Raw genomic sequence first — 23,906 nt, forward strand, 5'->3', positions numbered from 1 at the left:
TCAGTATGTACCAGAAAGGGGTCATGAGGAATTCTGCTCAAAGTACTATCAAATTACACCATTAAGAAATGACAAATTTTGGTCTTCTTCACCATACTAAAGAAAAAGAGACATTTCAGCTATTAAAAATGCATGCAACAATTGCATGAATTTATTGCATCAATTTACTACTGTCTTAAAAGAAATATAATTAAAATAAACCTCAAAACCATGGTACTTGCATAAAGAGAAATTTTTATCTTTCTGATACTTTCACTAGTATAAAATGTAGGTCTCTGACTTCATTCATCAGGCATAAAGATTGAAACAAGTCTTCTACACAAATGTGACTAGTGCAGATTTTTATAATGAAGAACACCAGGATACTGGTGGAATGTGCACCTTCAAATACAGAATTAGTTGGTTCTTTATTGTGTCTATTAAACTTCAAGATCCCTGAAGCATACGATTTTATTTTCCATATGCATCAAAATTTATGTAATTAATTTTCAGAGACACTAGAGATTCTGAGTGCTAAAATAAGAAATATTTAAGGAACCTGCTTTACAGAGGGTAGCTCTGAAAAATGTCATTCAAAGTGTATTGACCGAGACTTTTCTTTTTGCTTCTTGTACATGCAGGTAAATGTTTGGGCTCGTAAGTATAGTGCACATAAATATGCTCTTAAGCAAGAAAATTGCTTGAGTGGTTTGGTTCCAGTCTGAGTAAAGGGTTTGTCCTAAATTCAGGGTAATCCTATTCCATAAAGCTGCAATCACTAGGACATGCATTCTGCAGCTGTCTTTGGCAAATATATGAGGAACTCCTCATATATTTTGAGGTTCCCTGTGTTCACTATGAGTATATGACTCATTCTTCTCAGATAAAAAAGCAATCCATTTTGCTCATAATTTACTCTCTTTTAACATTTACTTTCTCTACACAATGTTATGAAAAATGTTGGAGTTTCCCCTTGCTGTTAAATGCAAAAGCCTCATGGTTTCTTTGAAACAGATAACTGAGGAGCTCAGTTTAGCACACCTAATTGCTTTCTTTATTACTACAGGAGTCAATACAATGCAAGTAACACACACAAAAAAAAGTTAATCAGGACCAAGTATTGCATCATATATGGTAATTCAGCATTCTCACACTAAAACGGAATGAAATATTTTTTATTATATTTTTGCTTACCCTGCTTTTTAATAATTGCATTTATAAACTTTGAAGCAAATCATTGTTAAATGCTGAGCTTTGCCTGAAGTCACCTGAGAATCCAGGCATGAGTCTTTGGACAATAGGCTACAGTGTAAAAATCAAGGCAAAAATGTTACTTTTCTTGATTCTTCTTTTCCCTCTTTCACCTCTTGTACCTTGTGCTTAAGGGCCGGTTCCAGTGCAAAGATGAGACACACTTCAATGGGCATTTCAACCTTTTAAAAGCAAAGTAGTAGCCATTAGTTTTGCAACCCGTGGTAAGGAAGGAAAACTAACATTGAGAAACTTCATTTCCTAATTATCAGAGGATAAATGGACACAAAATTATCAAGCAAAATAATTTGAACAGTGTCAAAAGCCATACATGTTCCATAGGAAATGAATTTGGTAAATATTAGGGGCATTATAACTATTCACCATAACTTGTTCAAGAACTATAACTTGTTACTCCATTAAATTATTTGAACACTTTTTTTTTTAAATGCATAAAGTTATTAAATTCCATTTAACTATGGAATAGTTTTTTTAAAGCAATTTGCAAAATTTGAACTCTCAAATATCTTTTTCTCTCCTTCAGTTTATTTCTCTTATCCAGCTTTTTATGAGTCACTTGAATTACTTCTAAATCACAAACCCATTTGGGTGATTTAGAAAACAACTGTAAAAAGAGGGACTCATCCTGGATTATTAAAATTATGACTGTAAATCTCATTTTTTTAAAAAGCTTTTTTATAACTTGTTTATGCATGGCTTTCTCAAATCATTACTGCAGAACTGATACTGACGTGCAAAGGGAATGTACTCTTCAGCTCCTGTTGCTGCTTCAGAATTTGTATTCTGAAAAATTATGCAGAATTGCTGAAAAATTTGCCTTCTCAAAATGATGTAGCTATTAACAAGTCAAGAATATATTTTTCATAAGGAAAAAATGACAATTCTGTCATGAAAACAGTTACTTGAAATGTTGGGTTTTGAGGTTAGAAATGCCTTTTGGCTTGCATTTGCTTTCTTTGCTAACAGGAAGGGAAAAATAGAGGTGTGGAAATGTCTGCAAACAGCATAAGTAGGTCTGTTAAAGCAATACAGAACATTGCTCTGGGGGAAGGAAACACGCTTTCTGCAACAGAAAAATGTGTAACAGATAATGGAAGATTAGCTGCAAAGGAAAATGAGCCATTGCCTGCACATCAGGATGGGTTGAGCAGAAGTATTGCACAGAAGTCTTCTGCTAAAGCTGGGAATACCCAACTCTGCCTTGGAGAATAAAGCCACATGGGATGATTTTGCTTCACACGCTCACAGCACACACAAAATGTCTTGCTGATTAATATAAAACTGTGTGCAAGTGGCTTATGCCACCAGTTTTTTGACTGATACACCTCTAGTGGAAGATGCAGACACACTGGTGCTATAAAACTTCATCCCAGACAAAGTAGGAAATCAGTGCCACGTCTGCCCCAAAAATCCAAGACAGTCAAAAGAATATTCATTGCCTTATCCAATTTCTGGATTTACAAAGAGGTTGTCAGGATTTTCACAGCTTGAAGGCAAGTGAGAAGGCAGATGGCAGAGTAAGGCTTTCCAGTGAGGGAGCAGAAACACCACCCCCCAGTACTCTGAGCATGGAAAACACAGGGAAATCATCCTTCTAACACATCAGAGTGTCTAAATTGGGCCAGAGTGGTACAAGGACATGGTCACACCTCCTGATAACATGCCCTATGGCTCTGGGCTGTGGGGACTCGGGTTTCCTCTCCTTTCATGTAACCACCTCAATGGGGCTGAGAAGCAATAGGAAAAGTTCACAGATTAAAATATTGTAATTCCATCTCACAAGATAGCACTACAAGCAGGAAAGGAAATCCTGTAAGTGAGGTAGCTGGAAGTCAGCACAGTCCTGAGGAAGAGGGCTGCCTCAGGAGACTGCCAGGGTTCAGAGGCAGCATGGCAAATCCACTTAGCCACACTCTTTCCCAGTGACATCACAGGGAATTCCACCAAGTGGTTGAAGCTATTTTGCCTTGAAGCCCCACTCTATGTTACACAGTAGGGATTTCACTTTCCCATTGGATGTAACTAAAAGGTGAGGCAAATATGAAAATTCTTCTATTTGGCATATGCCTATTTAAACTAGATTTTACCAAAATACATTGTCAGTTTCCACCTTTGTCAAAAGCTCTGTACATCAGACCTCCTATGGGATGTTCTGAAGAGTATTGATTCCAAAATGGCTCTGCTCTCCTCTCACTATCACCTGGCACTCAATTCCAAATCTTCCTGTGTCTCCTATAGGAATAAATGTGTTTTGACAAGTTGTAGAGCTTCCTATTTCAAAACTTCCCTTTTCTTCTGGGAACTGCTCCATTTCCTCAACTCCTTTCAATTTTTCATTTCTTTTTAATAGCAGAGAAACAGAATCACTAAGAAACAACACTTCCAATTACTGTTTTGGCATAAACTCTAGTGCTTTTGGGACACAGGTGCCATTCTATGTGTACTTTGACTCTGCATTTGCTGTTGTTAACACCCACAATAACCATATATTAACTGAAATTTAGAGCAGTGGCCTCTTTTCTGGAACCTGGCAGGAAGAAACAAATATATAAGCTTTATACATCTCTGTGATCCAAGACAGGTATATGGGAAAATCTTCCTCCACGGCAAGGGGAATAAATCTATTCAAAAATTCAAACAGAACAGAGTATGCAAAAATAAGTGAAAGAGTGGGATATCTGAATTCTAAAATAAATTCATAACTCAAAGAGTTAATGACATAATGACCAGGTACAGGCCACAAACAGGGCATAGCTAAAATGTTACTGTGAAAACAAAGTAAACCCCACTGTAAATGTTGAGCAATAGCCTTGCCAAACACCCCACTGACCCACTGGAATGTACAAAACTGTCAAACTCCAATTTTATAATCAAATTCCACCTTTATTATCTTCTGCGTTATTCTAGACAAAGACCAAGGTCCTCATCAGACTAACACTGAGAATGAGAAAAAAGGTGCCAGGCCTACTCCATAAGGGAGTAGGAGCAGGAACTGAGAGTGGCCCCAGCACAGGGGTCAAAGGGCAGGGCACAGCCCCACTGTCCCTAGAGGCAGCAGGTGAAGACAGCCAGTGCAGATGAGCAGAGCCCATTCACCAGAGCCCCAAACACGTTTAAGTAATGAACTGGTGCAGGGTATTTCCAGGGATTTTAGTCAGGAGCAGGAGGACAGAGCTGGAGACAGGGTTGCAATGCAGTTTTGACCCACACAGGAGACAGGTACACCTGCTGACATTGCTCAGGGCAGGACTGGCGCTGCTCAGAACTGAGGACCATCAGTGCTCTCAAGGCCTGAAAGAGTAACATTTACACACAATGTGCTTTAATACCACTCACGGGCACTTTTGTTAGATGAAGTGCTGGTGATATGTGGTGCCTCACCAAAGACAGTAGGGCTGTTTCTGGATTTTGGTCAGTTTACTACCGTTGCTTCAGTTTTTTTGCAACTTGTGCTTCTTTTTGATAGTGTGCAATAATCTGAACAATTATGAGGCTATTAATTAAGAGGAAAAGCAAGCCTGCCAACCATATAAATAAGTAAGTGTTATATCCTTTGAACTCCAGAAAGAATGCAGGAGTAAGCCACAGGCCTTGTCCAATGAACCACAGAAAGAGAAGCAGCACACCCCTATGCCAGGACATCTTAATACTAGGCATTACGAGGGGCAACAGGCAGAGATACCAGACAAAGTACTGGGATGTGCACACTTTGTTAAAAGTCACAAAAATAGCGGTGTGTAGGAAACAACTGAAGGCAAGGTCTTTGTAGAATGCTATGGAAACAACCAGGAGCAAAAGCAGCTGGGGCAGGAAAGCTGCGAGCCCAAGGGCAAAACTCCATTTGCTCTCTGCTGTCAAGTACAACATGTAGAAATAGGGAGAGAAGTTATGACGGATATCCCTCCTAGTCAGGTGATAGAGGTAGGCGTGCTCCAAAAACTCCCAGCCGTAGAGGTGATAAAATGCCACAGTCAAGGCCGCCAGCACCGATCCGGCAACTGTTCCAAAGAGTAGCACGTCGCGGTTCAGCGTCCTTACAAAGAGGTGCCAGAGGCGCGCCCCAAACGAGAACTTCGCGGTTTTGTCCCCCCGTGTGGCGGGGCGCGGCCCGGCGCGCAGGCGGAGCGCTATGGGCAGCGCGTAGGTCAGGGGGTATATTTTCATGTGCACGGCCAGCCCGTAGCACACGGCGGCCTTGCCCACGCTGCCCGCCTCCACCCAGTACACGGTGGCGAGCACCAGCAGCGCCACCAGCGCCTCCGCGTTGCCCCGGCTGGACACGGCCATGGGCAGCGGGTTGAGGAGCCAGGCGGCGGCGCAGCACCCACAGGCGCGGCCGGCGGCGGCCCCCCGGCGCCGCAGGGCCCGGTAAGCGACGACGGCAGCCGCCAGGTCCCCGGCCACGAACAGCAGCTTCCCGAAGGCCTCGGTGAGGAACACGTTGGGCGTCAGCAGCCAGGCCAGGAGCGGCGTGTAGCGGTAGGTGGCCCGCCGGTAGGGCGAGCGCCCCTCGGTCACCAGCCGCGCCGCGTCCGTGAACACCCGGTAGTCGACGTCGGTGTAGCGCACCCGCATGGTGCGGTCCTGGTGCAGCCCGTACAGCACCAGCGCCAGCCTCGCCAGCAGCCCCGCGAGCAGGGCCGCGCCCATCCCCGCCATCCCTTCCGCGCGGGGAATGCGGGAGCAGGGAACGCGGAGCGGGGACGCGCGGGGCGCGGGCGGCCGCGCTCGCTGCGGCTTCCGCCGGGGAGCGCGGGGAGGGGGCGGCCCCGCGCCTGCGCGCCGAGGCCGGGGCCGGGCGGGGCGGTCCCGCGCGCTGTCCGGCCCGGCGGGGAGCGGGGCCGGGAGCGGGGCCGGGCCGGGCCGGGACGGGACGGGACGCTGTGAGGACGGGCCCGTGGGGCGCGGTGGGCAGCGGTGCCTCTGCTGCGGGCTGGGAGCCTGGCACGACATCGGCGCCGGTGTCCGGGGAGAGCTGCGGGGCACCGCCTCCCGCGCTGCCGCTGGCACCGCCGCTGCCCATTGCCCCCTCGTCCTGCCGGGAGCTGTCGGGCTCCACGGGTAGGGAGGCGGCAGATGCGGTCGTAGTTAAGTAGGAAGGAAAAACAACATCTGTTATTTACCTTCGGCAAGTGGCTGTGTTTTGCCTAGGCGTATGAGCGCTCTCCAGAGCGCTTAGGTGAGCTTCCTGCCGCAGCAGATTCCTCATTTAATTAGATCAGAAACAGTATCGTCAAAATTGGAACTTAGAGAAAGTCACAGCAAAGGAATTGATTCCGCTCTATTTTGAGGGCCTATTATGTATGTTTTTCAGATAGTTTTCCTGTCTGGATGTTTGCCATCTCACATTTGAATTGGGGCTGATTGAAAAACAGGCATTTATTGCTTGTTACTGTTGTGGGTTTCATACTAGAATTTAGAAAGGATTTTCTTAGAGATGTTCTATTAATCAAAAATATGAATTTGCTTGTTTAGTAGTTAATTGCAACCTCACTCTTTTTGCTGAGTGGTTTCATTTGGGAATATTTTGGGAGCTGTAGCATTGATGGCTCGCATCTCTTACATAAAATCTGCTTCTTCTCAGTTCTGGGGACACCCATCAAAGAACTGGGAACAGATCTTTTGCATTTGGCAGAGGCATCTTGGAGGGTGGCCTAACTGGTAGGATATTCAGGGGACAAAAGATATTTTTGTTTGTGTGCACACAGTTACTAATTTTTATCTGTTAAATTTATTCTGTGTATAACAGTACAGTGGGGTATAGTCTGAGGCATCCAATGCATAGTAACTAACCTGGAGAGTCAGTTTTTCCTTTGTTGTATACTTGCATATTTCTTTAGTAAACTGGACATCTTCAATAGGAAATCTCAAGGGAATTCTCCATTAACTCACCAGATTGTTAGGATATTTTTGGGAAAGGGAAGGAAAGAGAATGAGGGTGGTTGTTGATCTTTGGTAAATAATTGCTTATTCACTATTGCCATTCTATTTTAGAACAGGAAAGATTGGTAGCATTTTATTTTTTTTTCCTCTGTTATGTATCTTGTACTATAATGGTTGGGGTACTTTTAAAAATGCTTCTATCACCATATCCATTGTTGTTCCTGAGCTTTTATCTGGAAAAGCTAGGAGATGAATACTGAATAAAATCACTGGGACTGAAATAACTTGGAAGTACATATATGTAGATACTAGTGATTTTTTGGCTTGGAAAAGTTTGCAAGGAACTATTCTTGCTATCTGCCAACATTCTCCCAGGATTGTTTGCTGTTTTGATGCCTTCATGGGTGGAACATATTTTATTTTTTCAGACCATTTGAGGCACCTGTTCATAGTCAGATCAGAACACATTGCAGTTGATTTGCTGAAGTGTCCAGGTTTAATGATATTGGTGGAATAATATGAGTTTAATAAATGAATTTAGGAGTGTGCTGGTGTCTCATGGTTTTCTTGTCTGTTTCTGACAGTCTGTTTTCAGACAGATCTTTTATCTGATGTTAACAGAAGTTGTTAAGCTGTTGGTAGTGACTGTTTATCAGGATTCTAAAGGGGAAGAAAGTAGGTAATTTAATTCTAAAGGGTCATGATGTAAATAAAACAGAAAATCTGCCTTAGCTACTGCATATACTGTGACTGTATGACATTGCCTGAGCTGGAAAAAGAATTGATTTTCCGTATCAATAATTTAACATCTTCAAAATACACTTGAAGCTCTTCAGAGAATTAAGATTTGGCTCAAAAATGCATTTGGCTTCAGATTTGATACCAGCTTGCTTAACCTGATTTGTCATCTACTGTAGACTTTAATGCAGGAAGGAGGGCAGTCTTATTAAAGTTATAAATCTGTTGTTCCTGTAAAAAGCTGCTTTTATTTATATCAGTCACCATGAGCCACTTTTAGAAAATGCTGGGAGATAAAAGCTAATAGAACTGCTGGGACTGAGGCTGATTGATTCCAGTGCACACAAAGGTACAAACAGCATGAAGGAAAGTCTGGAGTCACCATAACATAAATAGGAATACATATGGATGTGTATATTCACATGGGCATAAATGTTTTATTTCACTACCTGCCAGGCATTTTCTTTACACAGTCTCAAAGATGGACCATCTTACAAACTGAGGTCACTTCCAAATGTGCTTCTGTTGCCTACGTGTGATGGGGGATTATAAACCTGAACTCAAATATTAACTTCTCGCTTCACCTTCTGTAGTGGAGACTACTTGAGCAGCACCAGGACGTATATCCCATAAACTATCTCCTATGAGCTGCTGCTACTTAGGGTTTACATGGCAGTGTAGCATTAAAAGGACAATGAAGTCGGGGCCCTGTTGTGCCAGGCGTTCTAAAGCCCAATGGAAGTTTTGACCATCTGAAAATCAAGGTGGCTGCAACTGGAGGGTGGCAGCTGGAGAGAAGGAAGCAGTGCTGTGCTGGTTCCTGCTCAGCCAGGGGCAATCCACACATTTGGCCAGGTTCTTGCCTTTCAGGGGTTTGCTATCCACACTAAGGAGGAAAGTTATGTTTTGAGAAAGCTTAAGCTGAGGCTACTGCCATCAACAAAGATGAACATCCAAACCTAGAAGAGATGGGTACAGTAGGGCTAAATATTGGAGGGACTAACAGATTAAATCTGAGAACTTTGAGGAGAATAAAGAAGCTAGTGAAGGCTGACAATTAGAAGATGATTCTGTTGAAGTAACATAAGGGAGATGATGTAACTGGTAGCAGTGCAAGGAAAAAAAATGCAGGTGCTGAGTTGTGGTGGTGAGAACCTTACTAAGATTCAGGTGGCCTAGAGGGCTAGACAAGCTGGAATATCTGAAAAATTACAGAAGAAAGAGCAGTAAAAGGCTTTTTAGGAGGAAGGCAGTTGGAGGATGCTTCCATATGCTGTATTTTAGGTCATTCTACAGAGATCTCAGGGTGAGGCATTTCTCATGCAAGACTCTTTTCATAAATTAATTGTTAATGACTAGCTATACTTTGTTGTTATGAGATAAAATTTGATCATAAGGATTGTATGTTTTTCTGTAAGTTGTCATACTGTATGTATGCAGTGAAGTATATATGTATAAAAGGTGGTAGGAAAGTTGAATATTTAAGGAAGTAAGGAAGATACTGGCCAATAGCTGCTATTAGGTCTTCAGACTTCTGAAGGGGAGACTGCTGTGCTGTAATGTATTAGAGTTCCCTTTTAACTCTCTTGGGTTTTGAACTCAGAATGTTTCCTTGCATGAGAAGTACTCCTGCCTAATATATTTGTAAACTGACACTAAGTTTTTGATAATATGATAAGTACAATCTGTTTCTTGCAGCACATGAAATTCTGTAGAAAAAGTGACTAACACTTTTCTTAGATATTTTGAGCTTGATAAAATTATTTGGCTTTGCAAATAGGATTGATGCCTTTCAAATATTTGTAGTGTGTTGACTTTTAGATATTATCAGCAAAAGAGAAATATAATTAAGATTATGTAAGGAAGTGTTCATTTCTGCTTTAATACTGGAATGAATAATATAGGAGGGTTTGCAAAAAATAAGAAACACATTAGAACTCTTCACAGAAGAAAATCACCATTATATACAAAAAGCTACCACTCTCCTTTAAGCTTTTTCTGTTAATGTGTTTTCTAAAACTGCCTGATAAATCTATACCCTTATTCACACATTGTGCTATAAATGTGGCTATTTGGAGAATGTGATTGGAGTTGTAAAGGAATGATTTTTTTTTCACCACATTGTGATTTTGCACAGTATGCTTTCAAGTGGTGTTGGCAGAGGACTGCTTGCAGTGGTTATACTGATCGTATGCCAGTGTATTAGGTACAATTCCAGCCCTTCAGGGAAAATAAGTACTGGATAAAAATTAGTCTGTAGGATAACCTGTTAAATTTACCATTAGAAAGAAAATATTATGTCTGAGAAAACACATGTGGCAGCAAGAATAAGTCCATGGAAGTATGATGATAGTCTAGGGGGCAACTGCAAAACTATGGCCTGTTTTGCTTTAAGGCCATGGAGAATCTGAGGTGTGATATGGTAAACAGGAGTTGCCTGCATCTAGGATGGACAGTGCCTGGCCCTTGCTGCCTGACTTACAATACCAAAACAAAGCACTTTCCCCCTTTGTGCACTGCTTCTACAGCTTTAGCAAATGGTGCTGGTATCCCAGTGGATTAGAACTCCAGAAGTGGGAGCATACAACTGAGGATTGTGTTGAATTTCCTTTACTTTTAATTTTTTTTCCTATTTACTTCTACTGATAAAAGAATGCAGAGAGAGAATTGATGAACCCAGGCAAAAGAGAAACTGGAGCCAAATGACAAATTATTTAGGAAACTGAGGGTTCCTGGCATCAGACTGCTGATTTGTGACCATTGTGCAGAATGACACCTCCAGAAAGAACCTGTGAAAGGCTAAATCTAATTGTGTTAAGAATCACTTCTTGCCAGCTTTTGAATGTGTAAGGGAAACATTTTGTGCGTTTTTAGTTTATAACTGCCTAATTTTTTTCCAATTCTTTGGAAGGGGAAAAGAGACAAAACTTGAAATGTAACTTTGCTGTTCTCAGGCTGTGTTGTGTTTGCAGTTACTCACTGAGATAAGAACAAGTAACTGTAATTACAGCTAAAGTCTCAAACTAAATATTGCAGAGTTGCCTGATAGGAACACTAGGTGTTATTCTCATCACCTCTGTTTCTTATGCTTTTGTGCATCAGATGGATTTCCAAGGTGCTTTATTTACAATAGATACAAATATGAGTTCCAAGTCTTTATCACAGATGGAGCAGTTGTTTTATATAGCACTAAAAGGTTTATAAATTTATGCAATAAAATTAATGATGCAGTTTTCTGGTTTTGACTTCATGGTCAAAACTGATCAGTTCATCAGAGAAATTAATATCTTAATTTATTTTATACTTAGTGACCAAAAAATGGCTTATGAAGCACTGCCTTTCCTTCTCACAATAAACATCTTACTGTTTCTTCTGACTGTAATCCTGATGACAGTGTTGCATGTACTTTGAATACCAGGTGCAAACACTGAAAAACATAAAGAAATGGTCTCTTAACTTTCTCACTTTTTGATGGCATTTTGATCCGGTCACAACGAAAAGAAAGGAAAGATAGTTGGATAGGGGTATAGTTGAAAGTGGGTGTGGGGATCAGTGGGAGCACATGCTTCCCATTGGGTGATTTTCACTTTCATTGGGGAAATCTCAGATGCAAGGGATTGTCCTACCACCTGCTTTGTTTGTGCTGACAGAATGCCTTTGTGCTGTGAGAGATTCAGACCTGCAAGCAGTAGGTATTGGACAAAAAATAAAAATAAAAATAGATGCCTTTTGCATTATTATTTCTTTTACTTCTTGATGCTGTGGTTCAGCCTAACTATTTTTCCAGCAGTGGCTGTGCAGCAGTTTAGGAGCAGCTGCTACAAAAGGCAGAGCTCAGCTGCTAGGGCTCACTGTGCTGGCAGGGCTCCAGAGATGCTGTGTTTGAGGAGCTACAGCGTGTGTGTGTGTGTGTGTATAGAGAACCTGGGACTCCTCCTGTGGGTGTGGTGGAAGAGAAGAGGGAATAGCTTGCTGTTGTTTAGTTTCCTGTTCTTGACTGAGGATGTCTAGAAGGAGGAAAACCCTACCTAGACTATCTCCCTTGGGTGGAATGAAGGAACATCCTGTAGGAGAGAGGAGCAGCTGTTGGGGAGCTCTAGTCTGTAGAAACTAACCAAAGCTGATTTTGCCTTTTGCTTTCTAGTGTATTTAAGATCTATCTACCTAAATAGATGTCTGGATTTAAAAAAAAAAACAAAAAAAACACCAAAAAAAAAAAAAAAAAAACACAAAAAAAACCCAAAAAAACCAAAAACCCACAACCAAAAAAAACCAACCAAAAAACAACAAAACAGCAAAAATGAAAAAACACCAAAGAAAAACAACAATCAAACCCAAAAATCATGTTAGCTTTTCTCACAAAAGAGTGCTCTGAATAATGGTTGCTACTGCTAGCAGGTATACAGTGTGTGTGGAAAAATGAGAATGAAGATTATCTGGGTTTCTGCATCCTCCAAAAGTTTTGAAAAACCCAATTCTTCTCTGTTACATTAAGCTTTAGATATTCCCTCTGGAAAGGGAAGGAAACATTCTTTGAGCTGGCTTTGTTGCTTTTGGCCTTAACCAATAAAGGGCTTCCCTGTCTTCTCTCATGAAATACTTACAACTGATTAAATAACTGTTTAAATATCTTTTTAACTCTTACTATTGTGAAACTTTTCCCATTCACTATTTTCTAGAGGATGGCATGGTCTTCTAAATATTTTTTTGGAAAGAATCCTCAATTTTTCTAAAACCTTTTAAGTGCATTTATGGGAAGATATGGATCTGTCTTTTTAATGCCATTGCCTTTCTCTTTTTGATAGCTTGTCAGAAACATCATCTTGAAAAGTGTCCCTGAGTAATAATTCTACCTTATTATTCCTTTTCCTGTTGTGTTTTGCATAGTGGTTAAGATGCCATTGTACTTTGCACTGCAGAATGATAAGCTAAAGAGAGATGTCCTAGAGACTCAGCTGTACAGGATGTATCCTTCACTAGCTAGGTGGAAATTCACCTTTTTTCTTCCCAGTCCCTAGGGTTTTTTATCTCCTAAATATTTAGCTGCTCTTCATTCAATCTCTGGCAGTTACTTGGCCGGATCAGTTGCTTATTCGCTCTGTCTGAGCTCTGCCTCTTGCTGTGTTAATGATCTCAGGTGCTGGTGCTTCTGCAGAGTGTAATTGCCTGGTGGCCAAGTTCATCCTGGTTTTGGTGCTGTCTTTGGCAGTCACAGCTCTGTCCCTTCTTCTTTCAGCCCCTCAGAATATTGAATGATACTGTCCCCTGGCGTTATGTACATGTGTCTCTTAACTCAGACTTCAGAGCTTACTCATTCTCTGCTGATTCAAAGTGGCAGCTGTGCCATCAATCTGTTTGTCAGTTTTCCCCCCATTTGGTGTGTTGGAGATGCTCTGCTTCACACACAGGCTTAGGAATGCTGTCAGGCCCTTTGTGCTCTGCAGGTCTGCTGCACCTGAATCAGAAGTTGGAGTCAGACTCCATTGGTGTGAGGACTTGTGGTTTCAGTGGCAGTATTCCTATCATAGGAGGGAAAACCCAAGGAAGAGGACTCAGGCAAGCCACGTTTGCAGACTTGGGACGATTCATACATAGTGTTCTGTATCTGCAGTGCAACTGGCAACAGGCATGTCACTTGTTTCAGTATTGCTTGTCTTTCTTCATTCTGGTTACTGTTGAATTTCAATATTTGTCCTTGCTGACTGCCACATTGCTGAGTTTGACAGGATGTTGCCAGAATTTGAGTCTGCTGACATAAACTTTGCATATATTTAAGTTGAGATTCAACCAGTGGTTATCCTGTGTCAGAGTAGATCCTGCTTTCTTTGTGTATAGGAGAAGATTAGGAAAGGGTGCATTTTGAGAGAGGAAAGACAGCTATATCTCATATTTATTTGATGAACTTTTCAAAGAGTTGATTGTGCCAAAAAATACAGGATGAAAATATCCTCTGGATAAGGTGTATGTAGGGTTGAATACCGATGCAATGAAGAGTAACTGTAGTTTTTCCTTGTTTTGATTACTGTGTGTTAGTACAAATTGTAAGGTAATTGTTTCTGTAAAAATAACAGATTAGTCAGAACTTGATACTTACCAAGTAGTCATGCTATTTAAGGGTGATAGAAATTGTCAGAGTTCCTTGAACAACCAAGACTGGAATCATGCAAAATTAACATTATGTTGAACTATATGTCATGCTTCTACAGAATGCGTAAATTACTTGTGATGAATCTTACTATTCAAGTGCTTTCTGGAGTAACTGTGTTATTCCTGAAAATTAGATGAAAAGATACATTTTCTACTCCCAGTAAAAATCCTGCTGGAATAATTGTTAGCTAGGATAATCCAGAGACAGTTGAAAAGTGAAATTTCTGCATCAGTGAACCTGTGGGCTTCTAAGAACTGCTCTGTCTTAATTCTTGTTAAAATAATTTGAATTTTAAAAAGATGGAACAGTTCTTTGTACAAAATTACTAGAAAAGTAATTTTTGGTTTTGTTCTGTATTGTTTTGATGGAGTTGTTGTATAAAGACAGTTTTGCTTTCTGAGAGCCAGGCTATTTATAGAATTGCACAGGAAAAAAATCGAGCAGGTCTTGCCCAAGGGAATATTGCTACACTTTTCCCTTAGCACCATCAACACCAGAAAGATTCATTTATTCAGTGTCCCTTTTGATTTTCTTCTGAATTTCAGAGTTTAGACTTCAATGAAGTAAGAGTATCTCAAGCAGAAAGAGAAACCATATTGAGATTTGAGTTCCCCATATTCTTTGATGACCTAGTGCAAAATTTGGTGTATATTTTGCATTTAAAATGAATGGACATATCTACCTCATTCCTTGGAAAGTTCTTAAAAACTAAAAAAGTTCATAATGGGAATTTATCTCTAAGCCTAAGTCTAAAATGTTGCATCTGTTTTTCCTTGCACCACACAGACTTGTCATGGTTGGGCTTTTCATGCAACCATAGGGGCATCACACATTTTTTGGAATGGATTTAAAAAAAAAATTAAGAAAGTTTTCACATAAAGTGGGGAAAGTTCTAATAGATAATTCTGACCTAGGTTGTTTGTTTTAGTTTTTAGGCAAGTATTAACACATTCTCTGTACTGTTTCTCCAACCCTAACAACTTACAAATGAACACTGATGAAACAAATGGTATAAAACATTTTTATTACCAGAGTAACTGACAATTTTATTTTGTGGATCTTTAGGGTCTCTTGCCATGACTTTCCAATTTTAGAGATCTATTTTAAAGATAAAAGAAATTTTCTGCCCCTCTATTTAGAGAGGGGAGAAAACAAACCAAGTTTTTGTGGATATTCTTCGAACCAGGAAAAAAATCTACTTTGCCGCATTTTCTGTGGGTTGAGCAAAACCCTGTCACCAAAACTTTGACTTCTGTGGAGATATTTGAAAACTTCAGATACTGCTGTCAGTCTGGGATTTGTGAAAACAGTAGGTAAACATGTACCTGGAGTGCTTTCAGCACTCTTCTGCTCTTAGAACACTCATAGTTGACATGGTAGTGATGCTGTAATCACAGAATCATTTTGTTTGGAAAATACACTGAGGGTCAGTCTGACTGTAATGGTACAGGTTCATTTCCTTCCTGCCTTTTGTAGACTTGGGATATCTGCTCTTGCTGTAGATCCCACTGTTCTGACGAGGGAGGTGGATAAGAAATATAACTATTAAGAGCAGCTTCCTGCAGGTAATGATGCTGGTGAAGTCAAGTATTTTCCAGGTGTATGTTTCATGCTAGGTACCAAGAGGATCAGACACCGTATGGATTTATCAGGTTATTTAAGAAAAACCATCACGCTGTGTGTAGAAATGCGAATATGCTTCTGGTATCATCTGTTATAACCTCAGGAAAAGATCAGTGTGTGTTTTCTCACTTAGTCTTCAGGATTCTGCTTTTAAGGTTACTAAAAAGCAGTGGAGAAGGTGACAGAATAAGCCAATTTCTATAAAATGGGAAATTAAGTTCAGAACAGAAACATATTCTGTTTCTTGAAGTAAATAAATAAATGAAAATTAAGCCAAATATGAGATATTCATGAATAGATTTGCTCCCTCTAGCATTCATGTCCACTTCTGATTTTTTGGATATGATGAAGTTTACTGGCAGGTTAGGGGTGGCAAGTGATGTCTGGCTTTGATTGCAGTGTAATCCTTGTAGAGGTGGCAGCAAATGGGCCTGCATGCTTGGAACAAATCATAAAGCAGAAGTGCACAGTAAATACATTTGTGTGAGGTATTTACTTTGAGGTAATATTTACTTATACAGTGGATCATGCTCCTACTGTACAATGAAAGTACAGCCAATAATGCTGCTCTGAAGAGTTCCTTGTTTTCTAAAGGTAAATATATTGTTGTACATGGGGGAAGGAGAAAAAAGGATTAATATGTAGGAAACATATGTGCAACAGTTCAAGGCTTTTGATTATCAGTCTTCCCAATGAGTTCTGTTTGCATTGATTTTGTTTCTTTTTAATCTACTACAGGTACATAATAATTTGTATTTTATTACATATCAGAGTATGTGGTGATGTTGCTGCTGTAATTCTCTGACAATCCAATGAAAAATTTTGACGAGAATTACTAATTTTTTCCCATATTTACTTTTGCTTAAATGCAGAGGCATAGAAAATTGAAGGTATTCAAATTAAACTTGGCAGACTGTTGCTAGTTTCAATTGTTTCAAGGAAAATGACTGAGGAGAAGATGAAAAAAAGGCTAAAAATAGAAGTAATTTTTTTTTTTCAAGTTCTCATTAAAAGACTTTGACTTGGCATTAACTATTCTTTGTGACAGTCGGTTTGATTTGAATGTCACTGAAGACTGTCTCCAGCTTCTGTTCCCCAAGGGTCTAGATGATTCTTTTTGGAGGTGTACTGAATTAAAGATTAATAGCAATAGGGAAGGGGATATGGAAGGGTTAACTCTAAGGCATTACAGGCTTGACTTACTACCTTTCAGAGATTAATTTGTAACAAAGATTTTTGTGAAATATTGAATTTCTTGAACTACTTAATTCTGTTCCCATATAAACTTATAAGCCTTCATTCTTTCAACCTATGTTTAAAAGTTTGAATATGTATAAGTGAAAAAACACTAAACCCAGGCTTTGGTTCATTACCAGAAAATACAGTTCACCTCAGTAATTCTCCTCTTATTTTCTCTGAAGGAGATAATGCAGTATTTCAAGTTTTTGTGTGTGTGTGTCTGGTCTGTAGTGGTATCCAAGTCAAAAGTGCAGAATTGTACTAGTTGACCTCAGGAGGATTTAAGAACTGAGTGACTTTCAGTATGATTTTTACTTCAGAAAAGTGTTAGAAACTCTTATGTAGTATAGAACTGAATGGAAGTAACCTAGGGTTATGTTAGAGTCTTTGCAGTCTGAAAGTTCAGTGTCTAGCCTATGCTAGCTGTCTACCTTTCCACTATGATTAATGGAAAGAAGTAGATACCTCCAGAGAGCTGGAGCAGGTGAGTCTGCCAAAATGATTTACAGACAAAAGGAGGCAAGAAAAATACTTTGTTTCTTTGCGTCTTTCATATATATTCTCATAGAAAACATTAGATGTGAAAATATGAGATAAGGTAATAAGTTAGATGTACTCCTTTATAATTAGTAAAAATGAAGGTTTAAAAGGGGGGAAAATAGATCTTAACAAAATATTAGATTCTGTTTCATATTTTGCTGAATGAAGGGCCTGCATTTAAAGGTTGCACTTAAGAAGGAAAGAGTGTTGGTTTGTGTAGTAATAAAGTTTGTGCTATTCTAATTCAGACTGCCAATCCACACATAAAACCCCATACATTTCCCCCCCGTAGTTCCAATCAATTTTGTTTCCATGTGGCCAGTTCTGAATATATATATAGAAGAAATATAAAGGAGCACTAACTGATAAATCATTTGTTATTAGTTCACAGCAATGTTTATCTGATATTATTTGAATGTCCATATAAGTAGCTCTAAGACTTTTGTGTGTCTTAAATTCTTGCTTCAATTATATGTGTTATATAATAAAGCAGCTCTTCGAGTTCAAGGAGGGAGGATAGCATTTAGACTTTGCCTTTTGTTTTGAGGAAGAAAGTATTTATTCTTGAGATAAATGGTTCTGTTTATTTTCTTAGATTACATTTTTTTCACCTCCTGTTGTCTTCAGCTTGTGACCTGGGAGCTTGCTGGGAAATGTCAGATACTATCTTTCACCAAAATACCCTAGAAAATCAGTGGGTGTATGCAACAGGTGAATGAGTTCGCTCCTTAGCCCAGGAAGTCCAAGCATGTAAAAATCACCCCTGAATCTTCCTTGTTCTTAGACTTGTCATAATTTGTCCATGTGCCTAAATTGATTGTACAGCTGAGAAAGGTACCTTTGTGGCCAGGATTACTCAGCAGTGTAAAGCAGTATCTGTCCTCCTTCAGATTCCTGTACAATCTGTCTCTGCCTACGCACCAGCTCTCACTTCTATCTTCTTTCCCTGTTCCAATATCTACTGCCTCGTATTCTCAGTTCATGTCCTTTTGTTGGAATCAGTATTGCTTTCTCCTTGAGTTTTTGAGGTGGCCTTTCCAGGAGGAAAGTTCTTTGCTCTTCATCCAAATCTATTCCTCTCCATTTCTTGTGGAACCTTCACGTGAAATACACAACTTGCTTCTCCCTAAAGGGTAGTGGTTGACAAGGTAAGATCTCTGACCTCTAGCTTGGCTGATAACAGTCCAAAACAGCAAGGACAAGGACATGCCCAATCACTGCAGCCTTCACCATCTTCTTGAAGTCTTCAGGAAAACTCAGGCTAGAACCAACACCTTTGTAGGAATAAATTTAGCCCAACAGTTTTTGGTAGGTTTCTAAGCAATTTCAGCACTTTCAAGAGAAGTGCTAGACAGCTTTAATAGATGACTTGATGATATGACCAGCCTTTTGTATGCTTGCTTATTCATTCCCCTACCGTTGTGTGTTTTAGCTTGACAAGTGAATCTTGTCAGCACAATTACATGATACAGTATAAGTCAGGAGCTTTGCTCACACATCAAGATTTATCCAAAACAGAACTGAGCCTTGGTTAATGGAAAGGAGAAATTATAGTCTGAAACAAATAATTCTTGCAGCAAGAACAACCAAGAGCTATTTTTTGAAGATGCTGAGCATGAACATTTCTAGAGAGCCAAAGACTGCTCAACATGACAGAACTTGTCATAAAATCAGTAGGAGGGATACCTGCTTAAATTTGGAAATGAGAAAGAGTATCTGTATTAAACTGAAAATGTTATTTTAAGGATGCTCTTGCTTTTATGATTTTTTTCAGTATTAGATGTGTTGTCATTTTCACAAACTGTTCTAGTTCAACTTTTTTCTCCCTCTCTCCCCTCCCATCTTTTTTTGAAGGAGCGGGAAGGAGTCACACATCTTTAGTGCATCTTTAATGTGATAGTCTGAAAATAATTCTAAGTATAATACTCACAGAAACTGTGATGAATAAAGAAGCTGTTATCTTAAACCTTGTTACTTTTGCACTGCACCATCAAAAATATGATATCACTCTCAGAAAAATTTGAGAGTGCAGTCTTTTTAAAAAGACCTTGATTACAGCTCCACCAGCCAATTGTTTGACATTCCACGTGATGTAATAGTGTTTCTTCTTGTGCACTGACTGAAATATGGATGGGTGAGGGAGAAATAATCAGTTTGGGCCTTAAGACTGTCTCTGTTAGGAAACTTAGCAGGGCTAGGGGTTGTGTTTCAGCCCTGCCCTGTGTATTCAGTGAATTTCCTGGTGTAATTTTCACCTGAGGCAATTGTTTTTTGGTTTTTTTTTTTTTTTTTGGACAATATCTTGTGATGGATATCATGGACTAGCAACCATTTGCAGCAAGAAAAACCTCTCCCCTTGTTTTGAGGGAGTATAGATTAGCCATATGGATGCAGACTTTTGTGCCACACTTTGCCAAAGTAAGTGAATGGAGAGTAGTAGCCTCTTTCATTTCCCATAGAAATGCAGTTCTATGTCCCAGCAAGACAAGGACTTGGTGATAGGACTGAGGTCTTAAAGGATGCAATTATTAAAATAATTGGAGTTATTTTCAGTAATTGAAGTAGTAGAAGAACCAGAAGTATCTTGGAGGGGATGGCTGTTAACTTGGGTCTGTATCAAGTATGCAAAAGTTGAAGGTAACAAATGTGGTTAGAGTTTTCCAAGAATAATAATGCCTGTATTTTTAAAAAGAAACCTGAAATTTTAATTTTATTTTATAAATAAAAGCTAAACCACCTGCAAATAGAGAATGGAGTGTTGTCTTTAGGTTTTGAACTCAGAAACCTGAGCACATTCAGGAAATTTTGCCTGAAGTTGCCGAAACAACTTGAAACGCAGCTGTATGTATAAAATCACCTTCACTTAGCACTGATATTCAAGTACTGATCGTTGTTCAGAAGCAAGAGAAAATAACTGATTCCTTAACCTTCTACTTTGCTCCACAAATTAGACTAATTATCTGCACTTGAATTTAGTCAGTGCATCAGGATCTATGTTTCAATTTTACCTAATCCAAAATTAAATTATGAAGGTATTTTTTTTTATTAAAATTCCAAGCATCCTTTCCCTAAACACTCTCATTTTACTGGAACTGTGCTCACAAATCCTATGATAGGGTTTGTATTGAACACTGATTTTTGAAAAGCTAGTATTATTTTCCTGTAGAAACAGTAATTTCCTAAAAGCGTATAGAAAATCCAGGTCTGCATAATTTGTGGAATGTATGAAAGTCCTTGCCTTACATGTCTCAAAATACAAAGCAAATGCAATTTTTTGCTTCCAAAATAATGCATCTTCTTCTTGAAATTGCACAGGTTTCCCTGTACTTTGGGTCTTTTACAAGCCATTCTTTCTAGTCTCTTTCCCTCAAGCAAAACATACTGCTATGATCCTAGGAATTCCACGCCTCATTTTTTTGAAAGATTAATTTCTTCTGGAAGAAATGGCTATCTTCATGCTAAAAATGTTTTGTTTCTCTTACTGTGTTCCCATCTCCCTCTTTGACAATAAAATCCTATTTTGTTAGGCTTTATTCTGTTTTTTACCTAGCTGTACTTGACCTACTATGGGCCAGAGAGGTTTTGTACTATTGTCTCTTTCCTTTAAATTCATGGCCCTAACTTTGTCTCTCATTATTCATCTGCCTGCTTCATACCCGCAAATTTTTCAGTTTTATTTTGCTCCCTGTGCCAGAGTGGCTGTCTTAGTGCTGTTTGCCAAGTAACACATTTTAAATGACCTGCTCCCATTTGTCACCTGTGTAATTGCACTTTTCTCCCCCATAGTAATCTCCTGTTGTGTTATGTGTCAGAAACAAGCTCACTGGCTCCTTAGGATGCTGCTGGAATGAGGTTTCCAAGAAGCCTTTTCAGGTGGGATTCCACAGGGTCTGGAGACGAAAACCCTTTTCCTTACTCTACCTCGGGGAGCTGTGGTTTCTCAGGAGATTGCCATGAAATGGGATTTTGAAAGCTGTGGAATTACTAAGCCTGTCCTCACCTATGGGGTCTTGCTGTTCAAATCAGGAAGTTGCAGCTGTCCTGAGAAACACTTCTGGATTTTTCTGTCCTTTGGGAAGGTGTGCCTTGCTTGGAGCCCTGTGCTGATACTCTGAGTGCTCCTGAGCTCCTGCCTGCCTTGGTAGCCTGAAAAGTCAGTATACCAATACAGAAGGTATTAAAAAAATAAAAAGTTCAGGACTGAGAGAAAGAAAACTGGAGAGAGGAAGGAAAGTGGATGGCTGCTGTCTCTGCACCAGTCACTCAATCTCAACATTGTAGCTGAAGGGTGAAATTCAGGCACCAGTGAGCAAGTTGGACTTTGAGTTCTCTACACAAGAAATGGGTTTTCAGGTCAGTTAGCACTTGCTTTGTGAAGTCAGTGAGTTCTTAACGAGGGAAGCAACACAGGAAAGGAGGAAGGTAGTTTCTCAGCAACCCATAACTGACTTATGCTGCCGGCAGCATGGCTAGGAGTTAGAGCCCTCCAATGGTCTGTAATGGAGATTTTTCTCTGATAATCAAACTTGCAATCTCTTCCCCATCTCTTTGACAAATAAATTGGGAAGAGTCTATGGTTTATATGCTTGTCCTTTAATTGGCAGAAAGTGAAATTCTTTGTTTAGAACAAGAGATAGCCAAACAAGACCCTGGACCCAAATCTTGGTATTATATCCCACTGCTATAGATATTAAGAACTATGTAAATTGGTACCTAGAGGTGGATACAGTAAATAATGTTTGCTTACAAAGTGAGTGGTGAAGATTCTTGTTTTTTTTTCCAAGCCCTCTAATTTAATTTTCAGAGGCAGTTAAAATTGTTAATAATTACAAATTGCAAAGTGTTTGGTGACCTGAGCTACATTAAACTGCATGAATATGTTTCTTTTAATTAAACACATTTTTAAAAGTTAAAGATCTGAAAAAAAATTAATCATACATTGTGTCCCACTTTTGATGCCCTAGAAAACTCCCTTTTCCATTCCTTTTTTTACTGCTTCACATGTTTAATTGTAATGTTCTAGATACCGTTCCAAGAAAATCTTCAGAAATATTTCGTCAGTGTTCAGTGAAGCCAGTTGAACTTTACCATTTGGACAGGTTTCTTTGTTGGTACAGATGCTTTGTTTTGCTCAGACATCAGTGTTGCATTTGTTTAAGTGATTATTTATTTTTAAAGGAAGAGATACCACCCTTTAAATGACCTATTGGAACTTTTGAAGGTCAAACCTGATTTCTTGCCTGTTAATCATGGCGCTTTTTTTCCTAGACATGAATTCTGCTAGACTGCTTTAAACAGGTTTTAGAGCTACTTGGCTTCCACTGTGAGAATAATAATGTCTTTTTTTGGCAAGAGAGCTGGGTGAAGAAGGATCTTGGAATACTGCAGAAAAGTTAGTATGTTGAAATAGCAAAACTCCTCACCTCCTTGTGCTGATGCTTGAAGCTATGAATATTTGGTATCAGTAAAAACTGCTATAGCATTTTCACTTTTAGGAAGGAGGACAATAGTGGTTTGAGAAGGAAGGAAGGGCCTGTGAGGTGGGGATGCCTCTATTACAGTCTGTAGCAAAAGCTGAATAAAGCATCTCATTTCTCTGGAGTTGTAGGACTTCCTCTTAGAGGATTTTTTGTCCCAGAATGAAACTGTAGTGTAAATTTGGCTGCTTAGACATGCAGTCATTGCCTCAAAGCACTCTACTCCCTGCATCCACAGACTGCCCTACTAACTGTAGAGCAGCAGTTCTTTGCTTTTTTGCAGACTGCAGGAGTCGGGAATCAGCACTGTGTAGGAGGAGGAGGAAGTATGACTTCTGTCCTCTTCATTTCCCTCTGAATTGCTGTCATGGAGAGGTTATCCAGGTAGCATTGCCCAAATGCTGGGCAGTGAAATGGAGAGAGGCCAGAGTGAAAAGGATGGAACTGGATTCAGCACTTGCACCCTGTAATGATGCCATTATTACCTGGTGACATTTAGAATTGAAGCATTTTCACATTACTGTTAATCCTCATCTGTCTGAGTTCATGACTTTATTTCTACTCTAATAACAAATACTGACCTTCCATTGTCACAGATGCCTGCATACAAATTACTGGGATATTGTGTTTAGCCTTGCGGATGAAGCTGGGAAGGACAATCAATAGCTGTGTTGTGACTGGCAAAGCACTCTTACAATATTTACAGCATCAGGAACAATATACTGGAACATGCTTCTCTAAACCAAAACTATATTTAGTTGGCTAAAAACGTAGTTCGGTTAGCATGTGTACCTACATTTCTATATTTGCTGTTTGCTTCCTGGATGTGAGTTTCATATCTGACAAAGTTTGCTCTGAAAGTGATTATGGAAAGTGATTGCTGCAGTCTAAATTGTAGGGTTGGTTCCATATTTCAAGGTCCTTCTCCTTGTGTGTTTGCAAATTTTGATGCTTTAGGAGAATGAAAAATACTCCCAATGATGACAACTGAAATGCTAATATGGCCA

At 39.7% G+C, this 23,906-nt stretch overlaps 2 protein-coding genes across 2 annotated transcripts in view; one reads left to right on the forward strand and one right to left on the reverse strand.

Annotated features, from left to right (window-relative positions):
- Positions 1 to 3,678: 3,678 nt before the first annotated feature.
- On the reverse strand, positions 3,679 to 6,005 carry PIGM (phosphatidylinositol glycan anchor biosynthesis class M). Its single transcript, XM_064413724.1, has one exon. It carries the CDS (start codon positions 5,908 to 5,910, stop codon positions 4,672 to 4,674), a length of 1,239 nt encoding a protein of 412 aa, XP_064269794.1. The 5' UTR covers positions 5,911 to 6,005; the 3' UTR covers positions 3,679 to 4,671.
- RGS7 (regulator of G protein signaling 7) overlaps positions 5,709 to 23,906 on the forward strand; it is a 260,123-nt gene continuing 241,925 nt past the window's right edge. Inside the window, exon 1 of the mRNA XM_064413717.1 lies at positions 5,709 to 5,730. The gene's annotated coding sequence lies outside the window, so the exon portion shown is untranslated. The remainder of the gene's footprint in view (positions 5,731 to 23,906) is intronic.

This window comes from Passer domesticus, chromosome 3 (assembly GCF_036417665.1).
Source record: "Passer domesticus isolate bPasDom1 chromosome 3, bPasDom1.hap1, whole genome shotgun sequence".
In the NCBI taxonomy this organism is placed as follows: domain Eukaryota; kingdom Metazoa; phylum Chordata; class Aves; order Passeriformes; family Passeridae; genus Passer; species Passer domesticus.

Bases quoted from the DNA above. Each gene is read 5' to 3' on its own strand.
- PIGM (XM_064413724.1), bottom strand. From the start codon at position 5,910: ATGGCGGGGATGGGCGCGGCCCTGCTCGCGGGGCTGCTGGCGAGGCTG.